The sequence below is a fragment of the Heptranchias perlo genome, chromosome 13 (assembly GCF_035084215.1).
Source record: "Heptranchias perlo isolate sHepPer1 chromosome 13, sHepPer1.hap1, whole genome shotgun sequence".
NCBI classification, from domain to species: domain Eukaryota; kingdom Metazoa; phylum Chordata; class Chondrichthyes; order Hexanchiformes; family Hexanchidae; genus Heptranchias; species Heptranchias perlo.
In genome coordinates, this window is record NC_090337.1 from 42675272 (window position 1) to 42695490 (window position 20219).

A 20219-nucleotide genomic window follows, 5' to 3' on the forward strand; every position below is an offset into this window, starting at 1 on the left:
GCTGTTTGTAGGACCTTGCTGTGCACAAATAGATTATCAGATGGGTACCAATTGTGAAGAGATGAGACTGACAGCTCACATGACTTACTGCTTGGTATTAAAGTTGCTTTCTTTCTAATAGTCCTTGTTAATGGTAAAAACAAAATATTCTACACATGTATACAGTCAAAGAACTCATTGTAAACTGTGACATACATAGAATCATAGAATCATAGCAAGGTTACGGCACGGAAGGAGGCTATTTGGCCCATCGAGTCCATGCCGGCTCTATGCAAGAGCAATCCAGCTAGTCCCATTCCTCCACCCTATCCCCGTAGCCCTGCAATTTTTTTCCTTTCAAGTACTTATCCAGTTCCCTTTTGAAGGCCATGATTGAATCTGCCTCCACCACCCCCTCGGGCAGTGCATTCTAGATCCTAACCACTCACTGTGTAAAAAGGATTTTCCTCATGTCACCTTTGGTTCTTTTGCCAATCACCTTAAATCTATGTCCTCTGGTCCTTGACCCTACCGCCAATGGGAACAGTTTCTCTCTATCTACTCTGTCTAGATCCTTCATGATTTTGAATACTTCTATCAAATCTCCTCGCAACCGTCTCTGTTCCAAGGAGAACAACCACAGCTACTCCGGTCAATCCACGTAACTAAAGTCCCTCATCCCTGGAATCATTCTAGTAAATCTTTTCTGCACCCTCTTTAAGGCCTTCACATCTTTCCTAAAGTGCGGTGCCCAGAACTGGACACAATACTCCAGTTGTGGCTGAACCAGTGTTTTATAAAGGTTCATCATGACTTCCATACTTTTGTACTCTATGCCTCTATTTATAAAACCCAGGATCCCGTATGCCTTTTTAACCTCTTTCTCAACCTGCCCTGCCACCTTCATTGATTTTTGCACAAAACCCCCCAAATCTCTCTGTTCCTGTACCCCTTTTAAAGTTGTGTCCTCTAGTTTATATTGCCTCTCCTCATTCTTCCTACCGAAATGTATCACTTCGCATTTTTCTGCGTTAACTTTCACCTGCCACTGTCCGCTCATTCCACCAGCCTATCAATATCCTCATGAAGTCTTTCACTTTCCTCCTCACTGTTTACTACCCTTCCGAGTTTTGTGTCATTTGCAAATTTTGAAATTGTGCCCTGTACACCCAAGTCCAAGTCATTAATATATATCAAGAAAAGCAGTGGTCCCAGCACCGACCTCTGGGGAACACCACTGTACACCTTCCTCCAGTCCAAAAAACAACCATTTACCACTACTCTCTGTTTCCTGTCCCTTAGACAATTCTGTATCCATGTTGCTACTGCCCCCCTTATTCCATGGGCCACAATCTTGATGATAAGCCTACCATGCGGCACTTTATCAAACGCCTTTTGAAAGTCCATATACACCACATCAACTGCATTGCCCTCATCTACCCTCTCTGTTACCTCATCAAAAAACTCTTATCAAGTTAGTTAAACACGATTTGCCTTTAACAAATCTGTGCTGGCTTTCCCTAATCAATCCACACTCATCCAAGTTAATTCTGTTCCGGATTATCGTTTCTAAAAGTTTCCCCGTCACTGAGGTTAAACTGACTGGCCTATAGTTGCTGGGTTTATCCTTACCCTTTTTTGAACAAGGGAGTAACATTTGCAATTCTCCAGTCCTCTGGCACCACCCCTGTATCTACGGATGGCCAGTACCTCTGCAATTTCCACCCTTACTTCCCTCAGCAACCTAGGATGCATTCCATCCGGACCGGGTGACTTATCTACTTTAAGGACAGCTAGCCTTTCAAGTACCTCTTCTTTATCAATTTTTAGCCCATCCAGTATCTCAGCCATATCTTCCTTTACTGAGACTCTGGCAGCACCTTCTTCCTTGGTAAAGACAGATGCAAAGTACTCATTTAGTACCTCAGCCATCTCCTCTGCCTCCATGAGTGGATTTATTCCATTCATAACAAAGGCTTGGACATGAAATGCCCAAACAGAAAAAGTGGTGGAATCAGAATCCATAATACCTTTTAAAAGTAAAGTGGATAAATATTTGAAAAAAGTCAAAGTGGGGAAATGACTGGGGAATGGAACTAAGTGGATAGCTCTTTCAGAAAACTGGCACAGATGTGATAGACTGAATGGCTGCCTCGTGTGCTGTAAAATTCTATGATTCTCTAATTTCCAAAATGCAGACATGCTTCATTCTATCAAAGAACAATTACAGGCAACCATGAGAGAGGGATTGAAAGACCTCTTAACTACCCACTGTTGTATGCTCAGAACGATTGATGGGTCTTGTGATAAGATGCCCTCTAGTAGTACATAGAATAGCACAAAGGCAGCCAGTTGCCACTCATGCCAATAAGTAGCCTTGATCAGGTGACATTAGGTGCAGCACCTAAAAGCAATGAACCCAAAGTGACTATGATAAAAGAGACCACTAGCACTGCTGTAGGTGCATCAGGGTTAGTTGCAGAGGTGGGGATCCCTGGAATTCGCCACTTGGTCATTCACCCACACACCAGTGATTCAACTATGACACATGTAGTAGTAGAGTATACATTTTTTTTATTTGTTCATGGGATGTGGGCATCGCTGGTGAGGCCAACATTTATGGCCCATCCCAAATTGCCCTTGAGAAGGTGGTGGTGAGCCGCCTTCTTGAACCGCTGCAGTCCGTGTGGTGAAGGTTCTCCCACAGTGCTGTTAGGTAGGGAGTTCCAGGATTTTGACCCAGCGACGATGAAGGAACAGCGATATATTTCCAAGTCGGGATAGCGTGTGACTTGGAGGGGAATGTGCGGGTGGTGTTCCCATGTGCCTGCTGCCCTTGTCTTTCTAGGTGGTAGAGGTCACGGGTTTGGGAGGAGCTGTCGAAGAAGCCTTGGCAAGTTGCTGCAGTGCATCCTGTGGATGGTACACACTGCAGCCACTGTGCACCAGTGGTGAAGGGAGTGAATGTTTAGGGTAGTGGATGGGGTGCCAATCAAGTGGGCTGCTTTGTCCTGGATGGTGTCGAGCTTCTTGAGTGTTGTTGGAGCTGCACTCATCCAGGTAAGTGGAGAGTATTCCATCACACTCCTGACTTGTACCTTGTAGATGGTGGAAAGGCTTTGGGGAGTCAGGAGGTGAGTCACTGCTGCAGAATACCCAGCCTCTGACCTGCTGTTGTACCCATAGTATTTATGTGGCTGGTCCAGTTAAGTTTCTGGTCAATGGTGCAATACATGCACAACCAGAGACATTCATTGCACACAAGATGCAAACACACCAGCAAAAGACATTAAATATGTCCACCACTACCACTGTACAATTGAATAAAATGATTCACTTTTACCCAACCTTGCAGCCTGTGATTCTTTGTGCAGGAAGGAAAGCATCAGTTGTCCATATAGCCTGCCTACACTCACTGTCTATGTTCATTGTGAAGAATGGGCATTGATGAGGTACAGGAGGGTGATGATTGGTATAAACAAAGTAGTTTAAAAAAAAGAAACTGTAGTTTCTGCACACAGTACTATGGAATTACTGATGTTATCTTAAATTTGGTGGTCAATAACAATTATTTTTCCTTGTGTCTGTTTTTTTAAATTGCAGGTGGTTGGAGGAAAATGCATTTAAAATGTTGAATTTTGAGCATCCCCATGTCTGTCCTTTCATTTGTAATAATGTAAAGTACAAGAAACTCAGATGGACTGAAACAATGTATTTTTAAAGATGTTCTCCCCTTCTGTCCTGCCGGCACTAACTTATGCTGGTTCATTGTGTCTTTACGCTTTTTCTGACATTCTCAAATGCCACAGCCACTGATCCATAGTGGGGCAGACTTTTGGATCATGTGAACTACTTACAATGTTGTAATTGATATTTTGGGTGAAAAGTTGGCATGTAAAAAGTTACAGTAGTGGAAACAGCCAAAGACAGCTAGATTACATGGCCGGTATAATACTTCACAAAGACTCTCTATTTCCAAAGGCTAACAAGTTACATTTATCAACCTATCTGTTTCTTCTTTGAAATTGTAAAAGAATTTCAGTTGTGTTAATACAAAGTTTCCATTGTTTACCTGTAATACAATCACAGAAATGACTCTAAAGTCTGTAAATCAGATAACTGTTTTTGACTGCTGTTTTTGAGTTAACCTTGTTTTTAGACTAAAAGGACACAACAAATGGAAGCTACTCAATACCTAGATGTTGAAAGCACACTTACCTTACAAGTGAAGAGGCATAATAACCATGTGGATCCTTTTCATGTGTGGGATAAGTAAGATCTAGAAAACTTCGGCTTCAAGTTTTACCTTTATATCACACACTTGATATAAATATTATTTTTTACTATTTTTAATAAGCTTTTAATGAGTATTAGTAAATGCATAAAGGAGATTTTAAATAAATGTAATTACTCCATGTGATACAGATTTCAACATTCCAGAGGTATTTGGCTGCTAGGTGGTAACTAATATTAAAACCAGGAATTAATACAACCCTCATATCAGAATGTTTTAAGAATTTTCAGAGGTATTTAAAATTGGTCCTGTAAATTTCTGTATTAACACAGCACCTTTATTGCAAAGTATGAGTAACAATGACCTTCTCTAGGAATAAGCTTTGAACTGAAAAATATCATTCACGTGAAGCAAATAATTTCAGACAAAGCTAAGTTTCTTTAATACTCAGTGGCTTTGTACGAATCGGCTTAATGTTTCAAATATGGACAAGAAGAAACGTGGAAATCTGGGACATAGAAACATAGAAAATAGGAGCAAGAGTAGGCCATTTGGCCATACGGGCCTGCTCCACCATTCAAAGTGATCATGGCTGATCGTCTAACTCAGTACCCTGTTCCCGCTTTTTCCCCATATCCCTTGATCCCTTCAGCATTAAGAAATATATCCATCTCCTTCTTGAATACATCTAATGACTTGGCCTCTACTGCCTTCTGTGGTAGAGAATTCCACAGGTTCACCACCCTCTGAGTGAAGAAATTTCTCCTCATCTCGGTTCTAAATGGCATACCCCGTATCCTGAGACTGTGACCCCTGGTTCTGGACTCCCCAGCCATCGGGAACATCCTCCCTGCATCTAATCTGTCTAGTCCTGTTAGAATTTTATATATTTCGATGAGATCACCTCTCATTCTTCTAAATTCTAGTGAATATAGGCCTAGTCGGCCCAATCTCTCCTCATACATCAGTCCTGCCATCCCAGGAATCAGTCTGGTAAACCTTTGTTGTACTCCCTCCATGGCAAGGACATCCTTCCTCAGATAAGGAGACCAAAATTACACACAATACTCAAGATGTGGTCTCACCATGGCCTTGTATAACTGCAGTAAGACTTCCCTGCGTCTGTGCTCAAATCATCTTGCAATGAAGGCCAACATACCATTCGCCTTCCTAACTGCTTGCTGCACCTGAATGCTCGCTTTCAGCGACTGGTGTACAAGGACACCCAGGTCTCGTTGCACCTCCCCTTTTCCCAATCTGTCACCATTCAGATAATAATCTGCCTTTCTATTTTTACAACCAAAGTGGATAACCTCACATTTATCCACGTTATACTGCATCTGCCATGTTCTTGTCCACTCACCCAACTTGTCTAAATCACATTGGAGCCTCTTTGCAACCTCCTCACAGCTCACATTCCACCCCAGCTTTGTGTCGTCTGCAAACTTGGAAATGTTACATTTAATTCCCTCATCCAAATCATTGCTATATATTGTGAATAGCTGGGGCCCAAGCACTGATCCCTGCGGTACCCCACTAGTCACTGCCTGCCACCCTGAAAAAGACCTGTTTATTCATACTCTCTGTTTCCTGTCTGTTAACCAATTCTCAATCCATGCCAGTATGTTCCCCCCAATCCCATGTGCTTTAATTTTGCACACTAACCTCTTGTGTAGGACCTTATCAAAAGCCTTCTGAAAATCCAAATACACCACATCCACTATCGTACTAGTTACATCCTCAAAAAACTCCAGTAGATTTGTTAAGCATGATTTCCCTTTCATAAACCCATGCTGACTTTGTCCAATCCTGTTAATGCCCTCCAAGTGTTCTGTTATCACATCTTTTATAATAGACTCTAGCATCTTCCCCACTACTGATGTTAGGCTAACTGGTCTGTCATTCTCTGTTTTTTCTCTCCCTCCTTTTTTAAATAGTGGGGTTACATTTGCCACCCTCCAATCTGTAGGAATTGTTCCAGAGTCTATAGAATTTTGGAAGATGATCACCAATGCATCCACTATTTCCAGGGCCACTTCCTTTCGTACTCTGGGATGTAGATTATCAGGCCCTAGGGATTTGTCAGCTTTTAGCCCCATTAATTTCCCTAGCACTATTTTTTTATTAATACTGGTTTCCTTCAGTTTCTCCCTCTCACTAGATCCTTGGTTCCCTACCATTTCTGGGAGGTTATTTATGTCCTCCTTTGTGAAGACAGAACCAAAGTGTGTGTTTAATTGTTCTGCCATTCCTTTGTTCCCCATTATAATTTCCCCCATTTCTGACTGTAAGGGACCTACATTTGTCTTCACTAATCTTTTTCTCTTGACATATTTATAGAAGCTTTTACAGTTAGTTTTGGACCTTAGATATGAACTTAGATTGTCCAAATGATGTGTGTCCGTCTCGGAATTTCACCAACTCATTCCTGTATCAGAATAGGTGCAACTGTTTAAAAAGCTATTTCTAGTGGAAAATGTGAACAAAGCTGCTTTATATCAGTGTGAGTGAAAAACAGATGTTCACCAAATACGCAAAGGACACAAACTACAATTTTATCATGCATGTGATGTTTGGGAACAGTTGCATCTTTTAAGGTGAGGGATGTTAGTGCTGAGGAATGGAACACTTTCTATTGCAGGCATGCAGACTTAGCACCAACTACTCCCATGTCATTTTTAGCACAGCGAGATGCAGAATAAAGTTCCTTCTATTTTGCCCCAACAATGTACCCAAGTCCAAACCCTAGAACCACACACTGTGTGGCAATTTTTCATTTCCCACACCAGCCTGTGACCTCTCTGAGTGACATTACCAAATAGTGTTGAATTAAATCAAAAGCAAAATACTGCAAATGCTGGAAATCTGAAATAAAAACAGAAAAACAGAAATCAGAACGATCTGACGAAAGGTCTTGAACCTGAAACATGGTGTTCGATATTACCAGGGCTGCGAGCGTGCCCGGCGAAATCAGTCTGCCCCCCGTGCGATCGCAGCCTAATTGGATCCACTTACCTGTTCTTCCGGGTTCCCCACTGCTGAGCTGCGGGTCGGGCAGACTGCGCATGCGCAGTAAGGTCTGTCAGCTAGAGGAGCTCTATTTAAAGGGACAGTCCTCCACTGACAAATGCTGCAACAAATAGGAAAAAATACAGCATGGAGCAGCCCAGGGGGAAGGCTGCTCCCAGTTTAATGATGCCTCACTCCAGGTATCATTAGATGGGGTGAGGAGGAGGGGGAGGACAGAGATCTTCCCCCCGGCAGGCGGGAGGAAGCGGCCTGCCTCTGCCACCAGGAAGGCCTGGCTCGAGGTGGCAGAGGAGGTCACCTGCACCACCAACATGTCGCCCACCTGCATACAGTGCAGGAGGCACTGCAATGACCTAAGTAGGTCAGCCAAAGTGAGTACACTTACTCATTCCCCTACACTCCGTCTGCCACATCACCGCCCCGACCCCACATCTCCTTCTGCACTGCCAACACTACTCTGTCACATCACCCCTCACACCCACTCAAACCTCATCCTCATCTTACCTGCGCTTACTCACCTCGCCAGTACGCATCCCACCGCTACCACTCAACCCAATCCTCATACAATCTCATGGCTCTATCTCATACTCACCCTCTCATGCATCTCTTCCACAGTCAGCCTCACTCAACCTGCCACTACCTGTGCTGCAGCCACAGGGCATGCATCACATATGTGCAGTAGGAAGCGTAAGGCAAACGTGTCGTGAGCATGAAGGGGACACACAAGGGTGTTTGAGGGTTTGTCATGGTTTTTACTCATATTTAATTTCTGAGCAACTCACATCACATATTATATTGGCACCACTACTGCCACATCTTTGCGAATCTTGTCTGGTTTGTGCAATAATGCCCTTTCCTGAGGATCACAATGAGGACCCACACCTGATGCCACCCATTGTGTCACTGCAGAGTGGGTGTAGGTGTATTTGCAGGGCTCTTTTGTGCAGACGACTGAGAGACGTCGGCGATGTCCCTGGTGGCAGCCTGGAAGGATGCGGAGGAGAAGTTGTTGAGGGCAGTGGTGACTTTGACAGCGACAGGTAAGAAGTTGGTGCTCGGGCCAGCCGGGAGCAGCTCGGCATGAAGGAGGCTGCAGATGTCCACGACTACATGTCGAGTGACTCTGAGCCTCCGTGTGCACTGCTGCTCAGAGAGGTCCAGGAAGCTGAGCCTTGGTCTGTGGACCCTGTGGCGAGGGTAGTGCCCCCTGCGACGCATCTCTCTCTGCGGTTGCCCTCCCTTCTGCTGTGGAGGTGGATGTTTCACAGCATTGTGTTGTGGAGCTCCACGTGTCAGAGGTAGACGGCTTGGCCGACGAGGCTGGTGATGCTGTTCGCCCTCCGAGGAGGTCATGACTGCAGCTACGGCGGCCCCCATCCGGAAGATGTACATCTGAGGGGGTCTGCAAGGTAGGTACATGTCACTGGACCCCAGGGTAAGTGTGCAAGTTGGTGAATTTGATTGTCAGGAGGAGGGTGGTGGAGGCCAAACTTTGTCCTAAGTGACAGAGTGGCCTCCTGCAATAAGTGAGGGTCTCCCCTTCACACCTGTCAAATGGACCTTTGCAGCTGCCACAGGCTGACAGCTGCAACACGTCTATTTCAACTGGGAGTGTCTCCCCCAGTACGGGAAACAGTCCCAGTTGTTTCTAAAATCCCACCCCTCCTGACATATTCCCTTAATCAGGTCTGTTAATGACCTGAAATAGCAAGGTAAATACTCTCAAGTGGCACCCCGCTGGCTTTAATTGCCTGCGGGAGTCCCACATGCGGGGGCTGCGTGCACACGTCGGCGTGTCTGTGGGGAACCCGGAAGTGGGCGGGTTGGAGCCGGGTTCCCAACCCGCTCCGGGATTCCCCGATTTTCGGAGCCCCCTCGCCAGCAACGCACCCGATAGCAGGTGCTAAAATAGAACCCATTAACTCTGTTTCTCTGTCCGCAGATGCTGCCTGGCTTGCTGAGCTTCTCCAGCATTTTCTGTTTTTATTTTATATTAGTGTCGAATTAAGAACAGTTTTTTTCCTGTAGGCCTATGCCCACTGCAAAGTGGATTGAGACTACCCAAATTGATTTTGCACAGGATTCTTACAGTCAACAGGCAGCGAAGACTTTCATCTCATAAAGCTGGGTTGAGTTTGAACCCAAGTCCTAAAAGGCCAATGTTAAACCAACCATACCAACTACTTCTCCAAGCCTTTTTTTTAATCCATTGTCTGATCTTTGTGTAAGTCGTTTTTCTTTTTCAGGGGAACAGTGACTTACTACATACTCTGTCAAATATATTGGGTCCGATTTTGCTGTGTACGCTTTTCATTAGACTTCCATTTGCCCATCGACTTTCTATGGGATTTTGCAAGAAAAATTGCTGTTAAACAAACATCCAAACAGCACGATGCCCTCTACAGGACATCTGGGGCCTGTGTGAACAGGGCAAGCAACTGTGTATCTCCTTAACTGATTAGATTGAAGAATCGTTAATGAGCAGCGCAGAGTCTAAACCGGGAAGTGTGACTTAGAATAGTGAATTTAATGTCAAATTAAGTACAGAAAACAAAATAAAGAGAGGATAAGAAAGATTGGATTAAGAGAGAGAGAAAAAGAGAGATAGAAAGAAAAAGTAAAAAAAAGTGTTATTTTTTAAATCTCCAACAATAATTAAAAGCTGAAGGAATGAGACTCCACACTTGTAAAAATTATTTTTCAGTGCCAGAGAGGTTGTTTTGGAGCAATTAACACTTACCACATTGTTAAAAGGGTACTTAAACTGGACTGTATAAGCCCTAAATTGGCTAGTTTAGTCAGTATCTACTATGTCACTACAGGAACTTCATGCTGCTCAATACATTTAGATGGGGAGCCTGGTGGCGAGGTGCTATCTTCACGCAGCTTATGGAGAGTCAGCAACTTCTGGATTTTAGCGCTTTTTTTTATTATTCGTTCATGGGATGTGGGCGTCGCTGGCGAGGTCGGCATTTATTGCCCATCCCTAATTGCCCTTGAGAAGGTGGTGGTGAGCCGCCTTCTTGAAACGCTGCAGTCCGTGTGGTGAAGGTTCTCCCACAGTGCTGTTAGGAAGGGAGTTCCAGGATTTTGACCCAGCGACGATGAAGGAACAGCAATATATTTCCAAGTCGGGATGATGTGTGACTTGTAGGGGAACGTGCAGGTGGTGTTGTTCCCATGTACCTGCTGCTCTTGTCCTTCTAGGTAGTTGAGGTCGCCACTGTGCGCCGTTGTTGAAGGGAGTGAATGTTTAGGGTGGTGGATGGGGTGCCAATTAAGCGGCTGCTTTGTCCTGAATGGTGTCGAGCATCTTGAGTGTTGTTGGAGCTGCACTCATCCAAGCAAGTGGAGAGTATTCCATCACACTCCTGACTTGTACCTTGTAGATGGTGGAAAGGCTTTGGGGAGTCAGGAGGTGTGTCACTCGCCGCAGAATACCCAGCCACTGGCCTGCTTGTGTGGCCACTGTATTTATATGGCTGGTCCAGTTAAGTTTCTGGTCAATGGTGACCCCCAGGATGTTGATGGTGGGGCATTTGGCGATGGTAATGCCGTTGAATGTCAAGGGGAGGTGGTTAGACTCTCTCTTGTTGGAGATGGTCATTGCCTGGCACTTGTCTGGCACGAATGTTACTTGCCACTTATCAGCCCAAGCCTGGATGTTGTCCAGGTCTTGCTGCATGCGGGCTCGGACTGCTTCATTATCTGAGGTGTTGCGAATGGAACTGAACACTGTGCAATCATCAGGGAACATCCCCATTTCTGACCTTATGATGGAGGGAAGGTCATTGATGAAGCAGCTGAAGATGGTTGGGCCTTGGACGCTGCCTTGAGGAACTCCTGCAGCAATGTCCTGGGGCTGAGATGATTGGCCACCAACAACCACTACCATCTTCCTTTGTGCTAGGTATGACTCCAGCCACTGGAGAGTTTTCCCCCTGATTCCCATTGACTTCAATTTTACTAGGGCTCCTTGGTGCCACACTCGGTCAAATGCTGCCTTGATGTCAAAGGCAGTCATTCTCACCTCACCTCTGGAATTCAGATCTTTTGTCCATGTTTGGACCAAGGCTGTAATGAGGTCTGGAGCCGAGTGGTCCTGGCGGAACCCAAACTGAGCATCGTTGAGCAGGTTATTGGTGAGTAAGTGCCGCTTGATAGCACTGTCGACGACACCTTCCATCACTGCTGATGATAGAGAGTAGACTGATGGGGCGGTAATTGGCCGGATTGGATTTATCCTGCTTTTTGTGGACAGGACATACCTGGGCAATTTTCCACATTGTCGGGTAGATGCCAGTGTTGTAACTGTACTGGAACTCGCCGGACATTGCTGTCGTTATTTTCACAGCAAAATCCGACCCAATGTATATAATTAGGATGGAGTCCGTTTTGTGGCAGGGTTACTTTCTTTGGGCTTTCCATATTGACAGCCAACACTTTGGTGGGAATTTTAACCCTACCCCCCCCCCCCCCCATCCCACCTGGTGGAAACTAGGCAGCATGGCAGTTACATTGGAGTGGGTGAAATAACCACTCTGTTCCCGCTTGGCTACAATTTTAAAATGCCTGATCTTTCAGGCATATGAGGCACCCACCGTCGTCAGGTTTATGCAAATTTATACATTTATACGAATTGGGGTCATATTACTTCAATAGGACCCCAATGCAATCTCTATCCAGAAGTAAATGGTCACTCACGGCGGCAGCCCCAACTGCTGAAATCTGGTCAGCCAAATGGAGAAGCCTTTCCAGGTAAGTTTTACATTTTCCTTTGGGGGGCCCGGAGAAGCAAAAGTGACCCCCTGGCCTCCACAGGGAAATATACCACTGCAAAAACTACATTTTTATATACTTTCAGTTTTTTTTAACCCTACAATAGAACTGAATATCGTGACAAACACATGTCCTACTGCACTCCCATTGTAACTACTTCTTTTCACATTTCATACATCAGGCCATTGGGTTTCAGTTTTCACAGAAAACAAACTGAATCGCAGAATGTGATTCCAAAACATGAATAAAAATCCTGAAATGTAATAAAGAGAAATATAAACTTATTTAGTATCTATAAACTTATTAATTCACATCATTAGTTTATACAAGGCTGTTTTTCAGTTCTACATTGTTTTTTGAGTTGATAGCTTTTCTGGAGCTGTCAGGTTTTTTTGAAGCTATTCATCAGCTTTTCTGAGATTTGTAGGCTTGTACAAGAGGTTCTTGGGATGGTTAAAAAGCAAGAGCTATGTATATTAATAATTCAGTCCTTAATAAGAGGCAGCAGCACACCTTCAACAAATCATTGACAATTCTTTACATCTTTTTGAAAGTTCCAAATGTCATTCCTCATTTTTGGTTACCTCTTGAATGAGCAAAATTCAGATTTTTATATCTTAAACTATCTTGACAATCTGATCAAAAGTCCCATCTCCTGAATTTTAAAAGACCCATTAAATTTTGTATTAACATAACATAGAGAAGTAACTAGTTAACTTTAGCTCCATAAGCAAGAATAAGACAAAAGACAGGTAACAAAAAATGGGGAATGACAGGGTCGAACTTTCAAAAAGAGGTAAGAACTGTCAATGGTTTGTTGATGGCATGCCCTTTAGAAGACTAAAGCATTAACATATCACTTGGTTTCTAACTGTCCCAAGTGACCTTCATGTTTGAGAATGTTATCAGAGTTGTACACTACTGCTGATAAAAGCTGTTCTGAGATTTTGATTTATCTGGCTGTGAAAATCAGAGTAAGAAATTTCCTTTTGTCATTTTGGACACTTTCCCCATCGCTCCAAGTCTCCATATCAGCTGAAGGATTTGAAGGCATTAACCCTATAATTTGAGTATTTGCTACATAATTCAGAATCATTGTCAGTATCAGAAGGTGCTGTCAGAAATTGTAATGATGAGAGAAAGAGTGGAATAATTGTGACAGTCCACATCTTATAGATTGGCTTCCCTGTAATTTTTTTCCTGCTAGACTTCCTATGAACAGTGGACTATTCCTGGTGCTCATAATGAGACAGGCTTTTGATTCATGCACTGACAACTGATTTAACTGTACTGGACATGGTTCAAACAGTGCTTAAAAATGAATTGTTGTCAAGTTAAATGGCAATACACTCTCCTTGATGTATGATTGTATCATCAATTTTAATCTTATTAAAAGAGAATATCTGTATAACTTTGCTTTGACTAAATAATTCTTCTGTGGTGCTATTTGGTGTGTATATACAAATTGATATTTAAAGACTAGAGTGTGAAAATACTATCAGTGTCTAAGTTGCCAAGCTTGAAGCAGCATGAAGGTCACTGGTAAGAGTATAGCAATGAGCCAAAGAATTAATCACAAATCTAATAGTGCAGTAAAAACAAGTCATAAATTAAAATGGTCCATATGGTAACTTATAAAAGGTTCCTTTTAGATTGATGTTCATCCTGATCTATGCAAGGTTAGTTCTTTGTACTGTATGAATATTCCCAGTCCTGTTTTAGTATATTCATTGCTTTATGGTCTGTTGTCAAACAGGTGCAGTCTTCATTTGCATTTCATTTTTGAAACCCCACTTTTCCATTAGGCAAAATATTGCTAACTTATTGTTCCCTCAAACATACCAGAAATTGATTCTCTCTTAATTAGTTAACCATGTGAATATTCAAAACTATTTATCTATAATACATTAAAATTCTTGAGACTTCCTGTATGTCATTCTTGTTGTCTTGATATAATTACACTCGTGACACTAGTTGCACCTATGTGATATTTGAATATGTCTTCATAGTGCCTAACATTATGTCTTCATAGTGCCTAACATTTAACAATTGTAAACAATTTTACAACACCAAGTTATAGTCCAGCAATTTTATTTGAAATTCACAAGCTTTCGGAGGCTTCCTCCTTCCTCAGGTGAATGTGGAAATGAAATGAGATTTCATTAAAATTAAACAGACTAAAGTATATTTGAAATCAAAATACAGTAAAATAAATAAATGAAAATATCATTACTTATGTGGCAATTACTCTCTCTCTGGTTAAACGTCACACCCTTCTGGCCTTTCACACTGCATTGGACTCTTGCAGCTCAGATGTAGAATTAGTGTTTGTCATTACCTTGTATTCAGAACTCAGAAAAATATTGACACACCATTAGACACAGATGATTTTGTACTGATTGTGCCTGCTGGTATTAGGCAAATTCACAATTACCTTCAGAAATACCGCTGGCAAATTGAAATCGCACTGAGTTGAATTAAGCTCTTACTGGAAAATTAGGATTCCTGGCAGTCACGCACTATAGCTTTGAGTTTCAATCTCAGGGTTCCCCTGACAGGTTAATGTTCAGCCATGGTTATGAAGAATTTTCTATGTTTTGGCAAGGCCGTTAGAAGCCTTTGACTGCAGAATTGTCAGTTCAGGAGAGAAAAGGCAGACATAAAGCACCTCTCTCTGTGACAAGCATGGCACCTGCTAGCTGAGGATGGAATTACAATAACTGCACTTCCTCTAGCTAAAGGATGCTGTGGATAGATAAGAGCCCCTGAGGCTGTTAAAAAGGACAAATCAGGAAAAATGTAAAATGGATCTATTGAATTCCAAAGTACTAACATTCAAAACTCACAGCTATAAAGCTAATTTAAGATGTGTCTCTTGTGTACTGTACATTTATATTATAGAGAATGGAAAATATATATTGCCACTTATTCAAACATTCTGGACAGTTCAGATAATGTTCTTCTGTAATCCTGATGCATTAGAAGCAGGGCTGAGTAAATTGGCTTGAGTTTGGCTGTTTCCATTAAACACAACCTCATGTGGTGTTATTCTTCTGATCCTTAAACTGGCTTTATTGCTGCTATTAGTAGCACTGAAAATGTTACTTTGGTCCTGTTTCATCTTTTCTCTCCTGTGGGGATAGTTTACCACAAATAAACAAAAAAATCAGACAAAATGCAGCTAACTGCTTCAGTACTGCACAAGTATTGAGAACATAGCTCTTCTGCTGCTGGAATAACTTTCATCTCTAACATCATAAGCAACATGAAACGGGTCATCACTTAAAAGATCAAGCCTAATCCAATACAATTCAGCTAAAGGAGAGAGCCAAACTTAAGCTAATTCATTCTCCTTAAAGGTTCAAGGCAAATTTGAGCCAGATGTTATAAAGTATGCTTTACAATTTTAAAAAGCACTTTACATCCCCTATTTTTCACATTAAGGTTCCCTTTTCTGGTTATTTCCATTAACTTGCAGAGTGGAATAGGTTAGTTACGTACAAATTAAGAGCAGGAATAGGCCATTCGGCCCCTTGAGCCTGGTCTGCCATTTGATAAGATCATGGCTGATCTGATTGCGACCTCAACCCTACTTTCCCGTCTACCTACTATAACCTTTGACTCACTTGTTAATCAGGAATCTATCTAACTCAGCCTTAAAAATATTCAATGACCCTGCCTCCACCGCTCTCTGGGGAAGGGGGTTTCACAAACTCAGAACCCTCTGAGAGAAAAAATTTCTCCTCATCTTCGTCTTAAATGGGAGACCCCTTATTTTTAAACTGTGGTCCCTAGTTCTAGTCTCTCCCACAAGGGGAAACATCCTCTCAGCATCTACCTCTTTTAGTCCCTTCAGGATCTTATATGTTTCAATAAGACACCTCTCATTCTTTTCAACTCCAGTGTATACAGGCCCAACTTGTCCAACCCTTCCTCATAAGATACCCCTTTTCTTGTACTTGTATTCAGTAGTTCTAGTTAAGAACATAAGAACATAAGAAATAGGAGCAGGAGTAGGCCAATCGGCCCCTCGAGCCTGCTCCGCCATTCAATAAGATCATGGCTGATCTGATCCTAACCTCAAATCTAAATTCATGTCCAATTTCCTGCCCGCTCCCCGTAACCCCTAATTCCCTTTACTTCTAGGAAACTGTCTATTTCTGTTTTAAATTTATTTAATGATGTAGCTTCCACAGCTTCCTGGGGCAGCAAATTCCACAGACCTACTACCTAGAGACCTACAGTTATAAATATCTGATGTGTAACAGATAAAAGTCACAAGGGGGGAAAATTTCAGGTCTACATGTTCTTTCTGAAATCTACCAAAAATTAGAATATGCTGAAATTAACATCAATGTAAACTGGGGAAAAGATGGAATTTCCATCAGTACTACATTTTAAAACATATCGGTGTTTAACTTGACAACCAGCAATGTCACATAAACAGTCTCAGTGATGATTAGCATTATTGAATTCCTACAACATATATGTTGCTACATTCTGTAGTGCAGGTCTGATTGAAAAATATTTGGATAGCATTCCTTTCAACACTTATATCTTTTTCTGTGCAGTCTGCTGCAGAATATGTGAAGATACACTTGCCTGAGGCACTGAAACAACATCTGCAAGACTATGAAAAAGATAAGGAGAATAGTGTGTTATCACACCAAACAATCCTGGAACAGCAGATTCTTGCAATAGACCGTAAAGTGCTTGAAAAACTCTCTGCGGCCTATGATGAGGCAGGTAAGTGTCACTGGAAAGTTTCCAACAACTTTCAGGCAAGCTTTAATCATTATGAATAATTTGACGTGTAATTCTTTTTGCAGGCTACTGACATTAAAAGGATCATTGTATTTACAATACTTACTCCTGAAAGCTGTATTGTCACTAACATCTTTACAAAACTAATTAGTGTGACTATGTACATTACAGACACTAATGGTATTTGCTCATAATGTGATTTGTGCACAGACCCATGAACCTCAGAGTGAATTTAATGTTCATCACAATGGATTAATTTCCACTACAAATGGCTGTTGGTCTGAACAGCTGTAGTGTAATATAACATTACAAATCACAGGCTGCAGACATTGTTATGCTGGATGACCCCACTTTTCTTATCTCCAGGTTAAAAAATGTCGATCCCAACAGAATGCAGGATGAATGGCTATTAGTTTAAGATTGATTATTCTTTTATTTTTATTTTGTTACCAATTTTCTCCTGTCAGCTCATCTCCTGGTGGAGTTGACTTCTTGCAATGGTGTGATTCCACAGTTGGCAGACGTGAGTCTTGGCAATGAATGTTAGCTGGTTTTCCAACTAAGAGGAACATCACAAAAGAGGTTGATCTTGTCATTCCTCACTATCCACACATGAGGGAACCTCATTCCTCACCGAATGTACGCTGCCCGCCATATTGGGTGGAGCTACTCAGTAAATGTCCAGGTTACATGCATGCAGCGGTCAGTTTCTTTAGGTGCTCAGCAGCCAAACCAGTAGTCTTTAACGGGACCATTAGAGGCTGCCACTGGAAAGGTAAGTTAAAAGTTTTTTATTTACCTTATTATGGAGCCAGGAGGACCGGGAGTGCTCCCCTTCCCGATTGCCTCCCCCACCTGGACTCTCCTGAGGACCTTGGCCGGCATCTGAGCCGGCTTATCTTGCTGCCCCCTCACGACTGGCGAGCTGCCTCTGAAGCCATGAATAGAAAGTAAGAAAGAAGAACTTTGTATAGCAGCCTCAGGATGTCCCAAAGTGCTTTTCAGCCAATGAAGAGCGGCACCCTAAGCGCAACTGTACTATCTTAATGAGGCTGGCGGAACAATTTGCCGTGGTACTGCCACCAGACCCATTAGGTGCTTGTGCTGCATTGCCCCGGGATTGCACCCCAATTCGGTTACAATACAATTTCTATGTCATTGGTCTTGGAACGGATATAGCACTGATTCAGCAGAATGATACCAAGGCATAAAGGGTTAAATTATAAAGACAGGTTGTGTAACCTTGGTTGTATTTCCTTGAGTTCACAAAGGCATCAATGGATAAGGAGCAAATGGAGTTGAGGTACAAATGAGCCATGATCTAATTGAATGGCAGCATTGGTGCAAGGGGCTGAACCAATTTCTTCTAATACCAAATGATCGTACAGTATAGCGAGGTTTAGAAAACACAGGAGTCTGGCCAGTAAATTGCTCCAGCACTTTAGCAGCTCTGGTGACTCCAGTTTCTATGATTTCCTCCTTCATAATTTAGAATGGCAGAAAAATTGCATTTTTAATTTAGGATTAATTTCAGCGTAATTTGGTCTCAAGACTAGTCCCATAGGGTTAAAATTGATTTGAGGCTTTTGTACTTAAATCTTTGAGAGCTTAATTAGAGTGGGTAGATTCTCAGGCTTTTGAGCACTGTTACCAGTTTTTAAATAGAAGTTTGAAAATGTGTATGGTTGATGAGACTGGAGCTGAGGACTGGATACATGTGGTAAAACCAGTGAGCAAGCCATATATGGATACTCAACAATGCGAGCGCCCGTGACAAAAATATGAGACCCCCATGTACACAAAAAGCAGGCCCCGCAAAAGTGATCCCACTTGGTGACAGCCTTATAGACAAAAAGGAGACCCCCATATAAAAAGTGAAACTCTCATACATACGGAAAGTGAGACAACTATACAAAAAGAACCCCCAAAAGTGAGCACCTTACACATATAAAGGGAGACACCCCCCCTCCCCAGCCCCCACACACAAATTCCTACACTGGAATTCCTGGAGGCCAGAATGTTGTATGAAATCAGACCCTTTGTACAGGAAGCCAAGGAGGATGTAGCTGGAGTCGGGAGGGAGGGGGTGTGGCTTGGGCAAACCCAACACCCTAAAGGTGAACAGGTGCTGGAGTTTTTGGCTGCGTGGTTCACTGGAGATGTGCCTGTAGAGAAGGGGGAGCTGAGGAGAGGAGGGGGTAGAGGGGGAATATCAAAATGATCCTGTCTTCTACCTCTTCCCCTTTGAACTACCTCTCCCCCTCCCCTCTCTCTCCTCCCACTCTTATTCCCATCCTTCTCCCTATCTCTTTTCAATTGCTTTCCCTACCCTCCCCCTACACCTCTGCTACTCCTGCCTTCCCCCTCCCCTTCTTCCACCCCTCCCTTTCCTTCTCGTACTCTTCCCTGCTGCCCTCGCCTTTCCTCCCATCTGTTCCCTCCATCCCCTTTCTTCCCCCTTCTCTCCTCTCTCATATTTCTACCTCTTACTCTATCCGCTTCTTGCTTCCCCATCTCCCGCCTCTCTTCTCAGCTCTCTCTCCCATGCTCCTCTCTCCACTGTCTCTCTTCTCCCCTCTCTCTTCTCTTTCTCTCTTTCCCTTCTCTCCCTTCCACCCTAAACACACTTGATCTAAATACTACACTTGGTATTGACTTCCCCATACAACACTACTGGAGATCGATTAGTGATATTTTTAAAAATCTGATCTTGCCACCTCCACCTGACTCCATCTTCTCCTTTCCAATGATACTGGATTGGCCACTATTTATAGCTCAGGCATCTTAGAGCATTTCGGAAAGATAAATCAATCCCAAAATCATCAAGTAGCATAATTCATAGCAACAACTGCCTGAAGCTTTACCATGATCTTTTGCAAACATTAGAATAAGGAGATGGTACCAAAGATCTTCTTATAATAGAGGCAAGCATGGATTAAGCCTGAAGATATCTTAAAACTGGTTGGGCAGGAGATTCCATTCCTCCTGCAGTTTTGAGAATCAATTAATTTTGTCTTCGTTTAGTTCTAACTATATTTGATTAAATCACATAACAACGTTGTGTATTTAGTGGACAATGGATTTGAATGAGCCATTGAGATCAAAATCCATACAGCACATGACTATGTTTATAATGGTGCTGCTAGTTGTGCTATGATTTTTCATCACATCATTTGTTCTGACAATGGCTTTTATATAACTAATATTGTGCCTTTAAAATCCCTCTACACTATCATTATTCTTCTGAACTATTTAGTTGAAGTGCAGTACTCAGTAAAGAAACTGGGCATTAAATTGAATAACCCCCGAAAACGGGCGGTGGGATCACGGTGCACCCGTGCCATCTCTAAAACTTTGAAGACTGGCTGGGCCTGCAAGAGAGCGTGCACCAAGGTTCTCTGACGATGCACTAGAGGCCTTGGTGCAAGAGGTG

General features: G+C 42.7%; 1 protein-coding gene across 1 annotated transcript in view; it reads left to right on the forward strand.

Moving 5' to 3' along the window:
* ppm1lb (protein phosphatase, Mg2+/Mn2+ dependent, 1Lb) overlaps positions 1-20219 on the forward strand; it is a 169746-nt gene that overhangs the window by 119970 nt on the left and 29557 nt on the right. The window contains exon 2 of the mRNA XM_067995372.1: positions 16594-16768. Within this exon, the coding sequence (XP_067851473.1) occupies positions 16594-16768 (175 nt within the window). The remainder of the gene's footprint in view (positions 1-16593; positions 16769-20219) is intronic.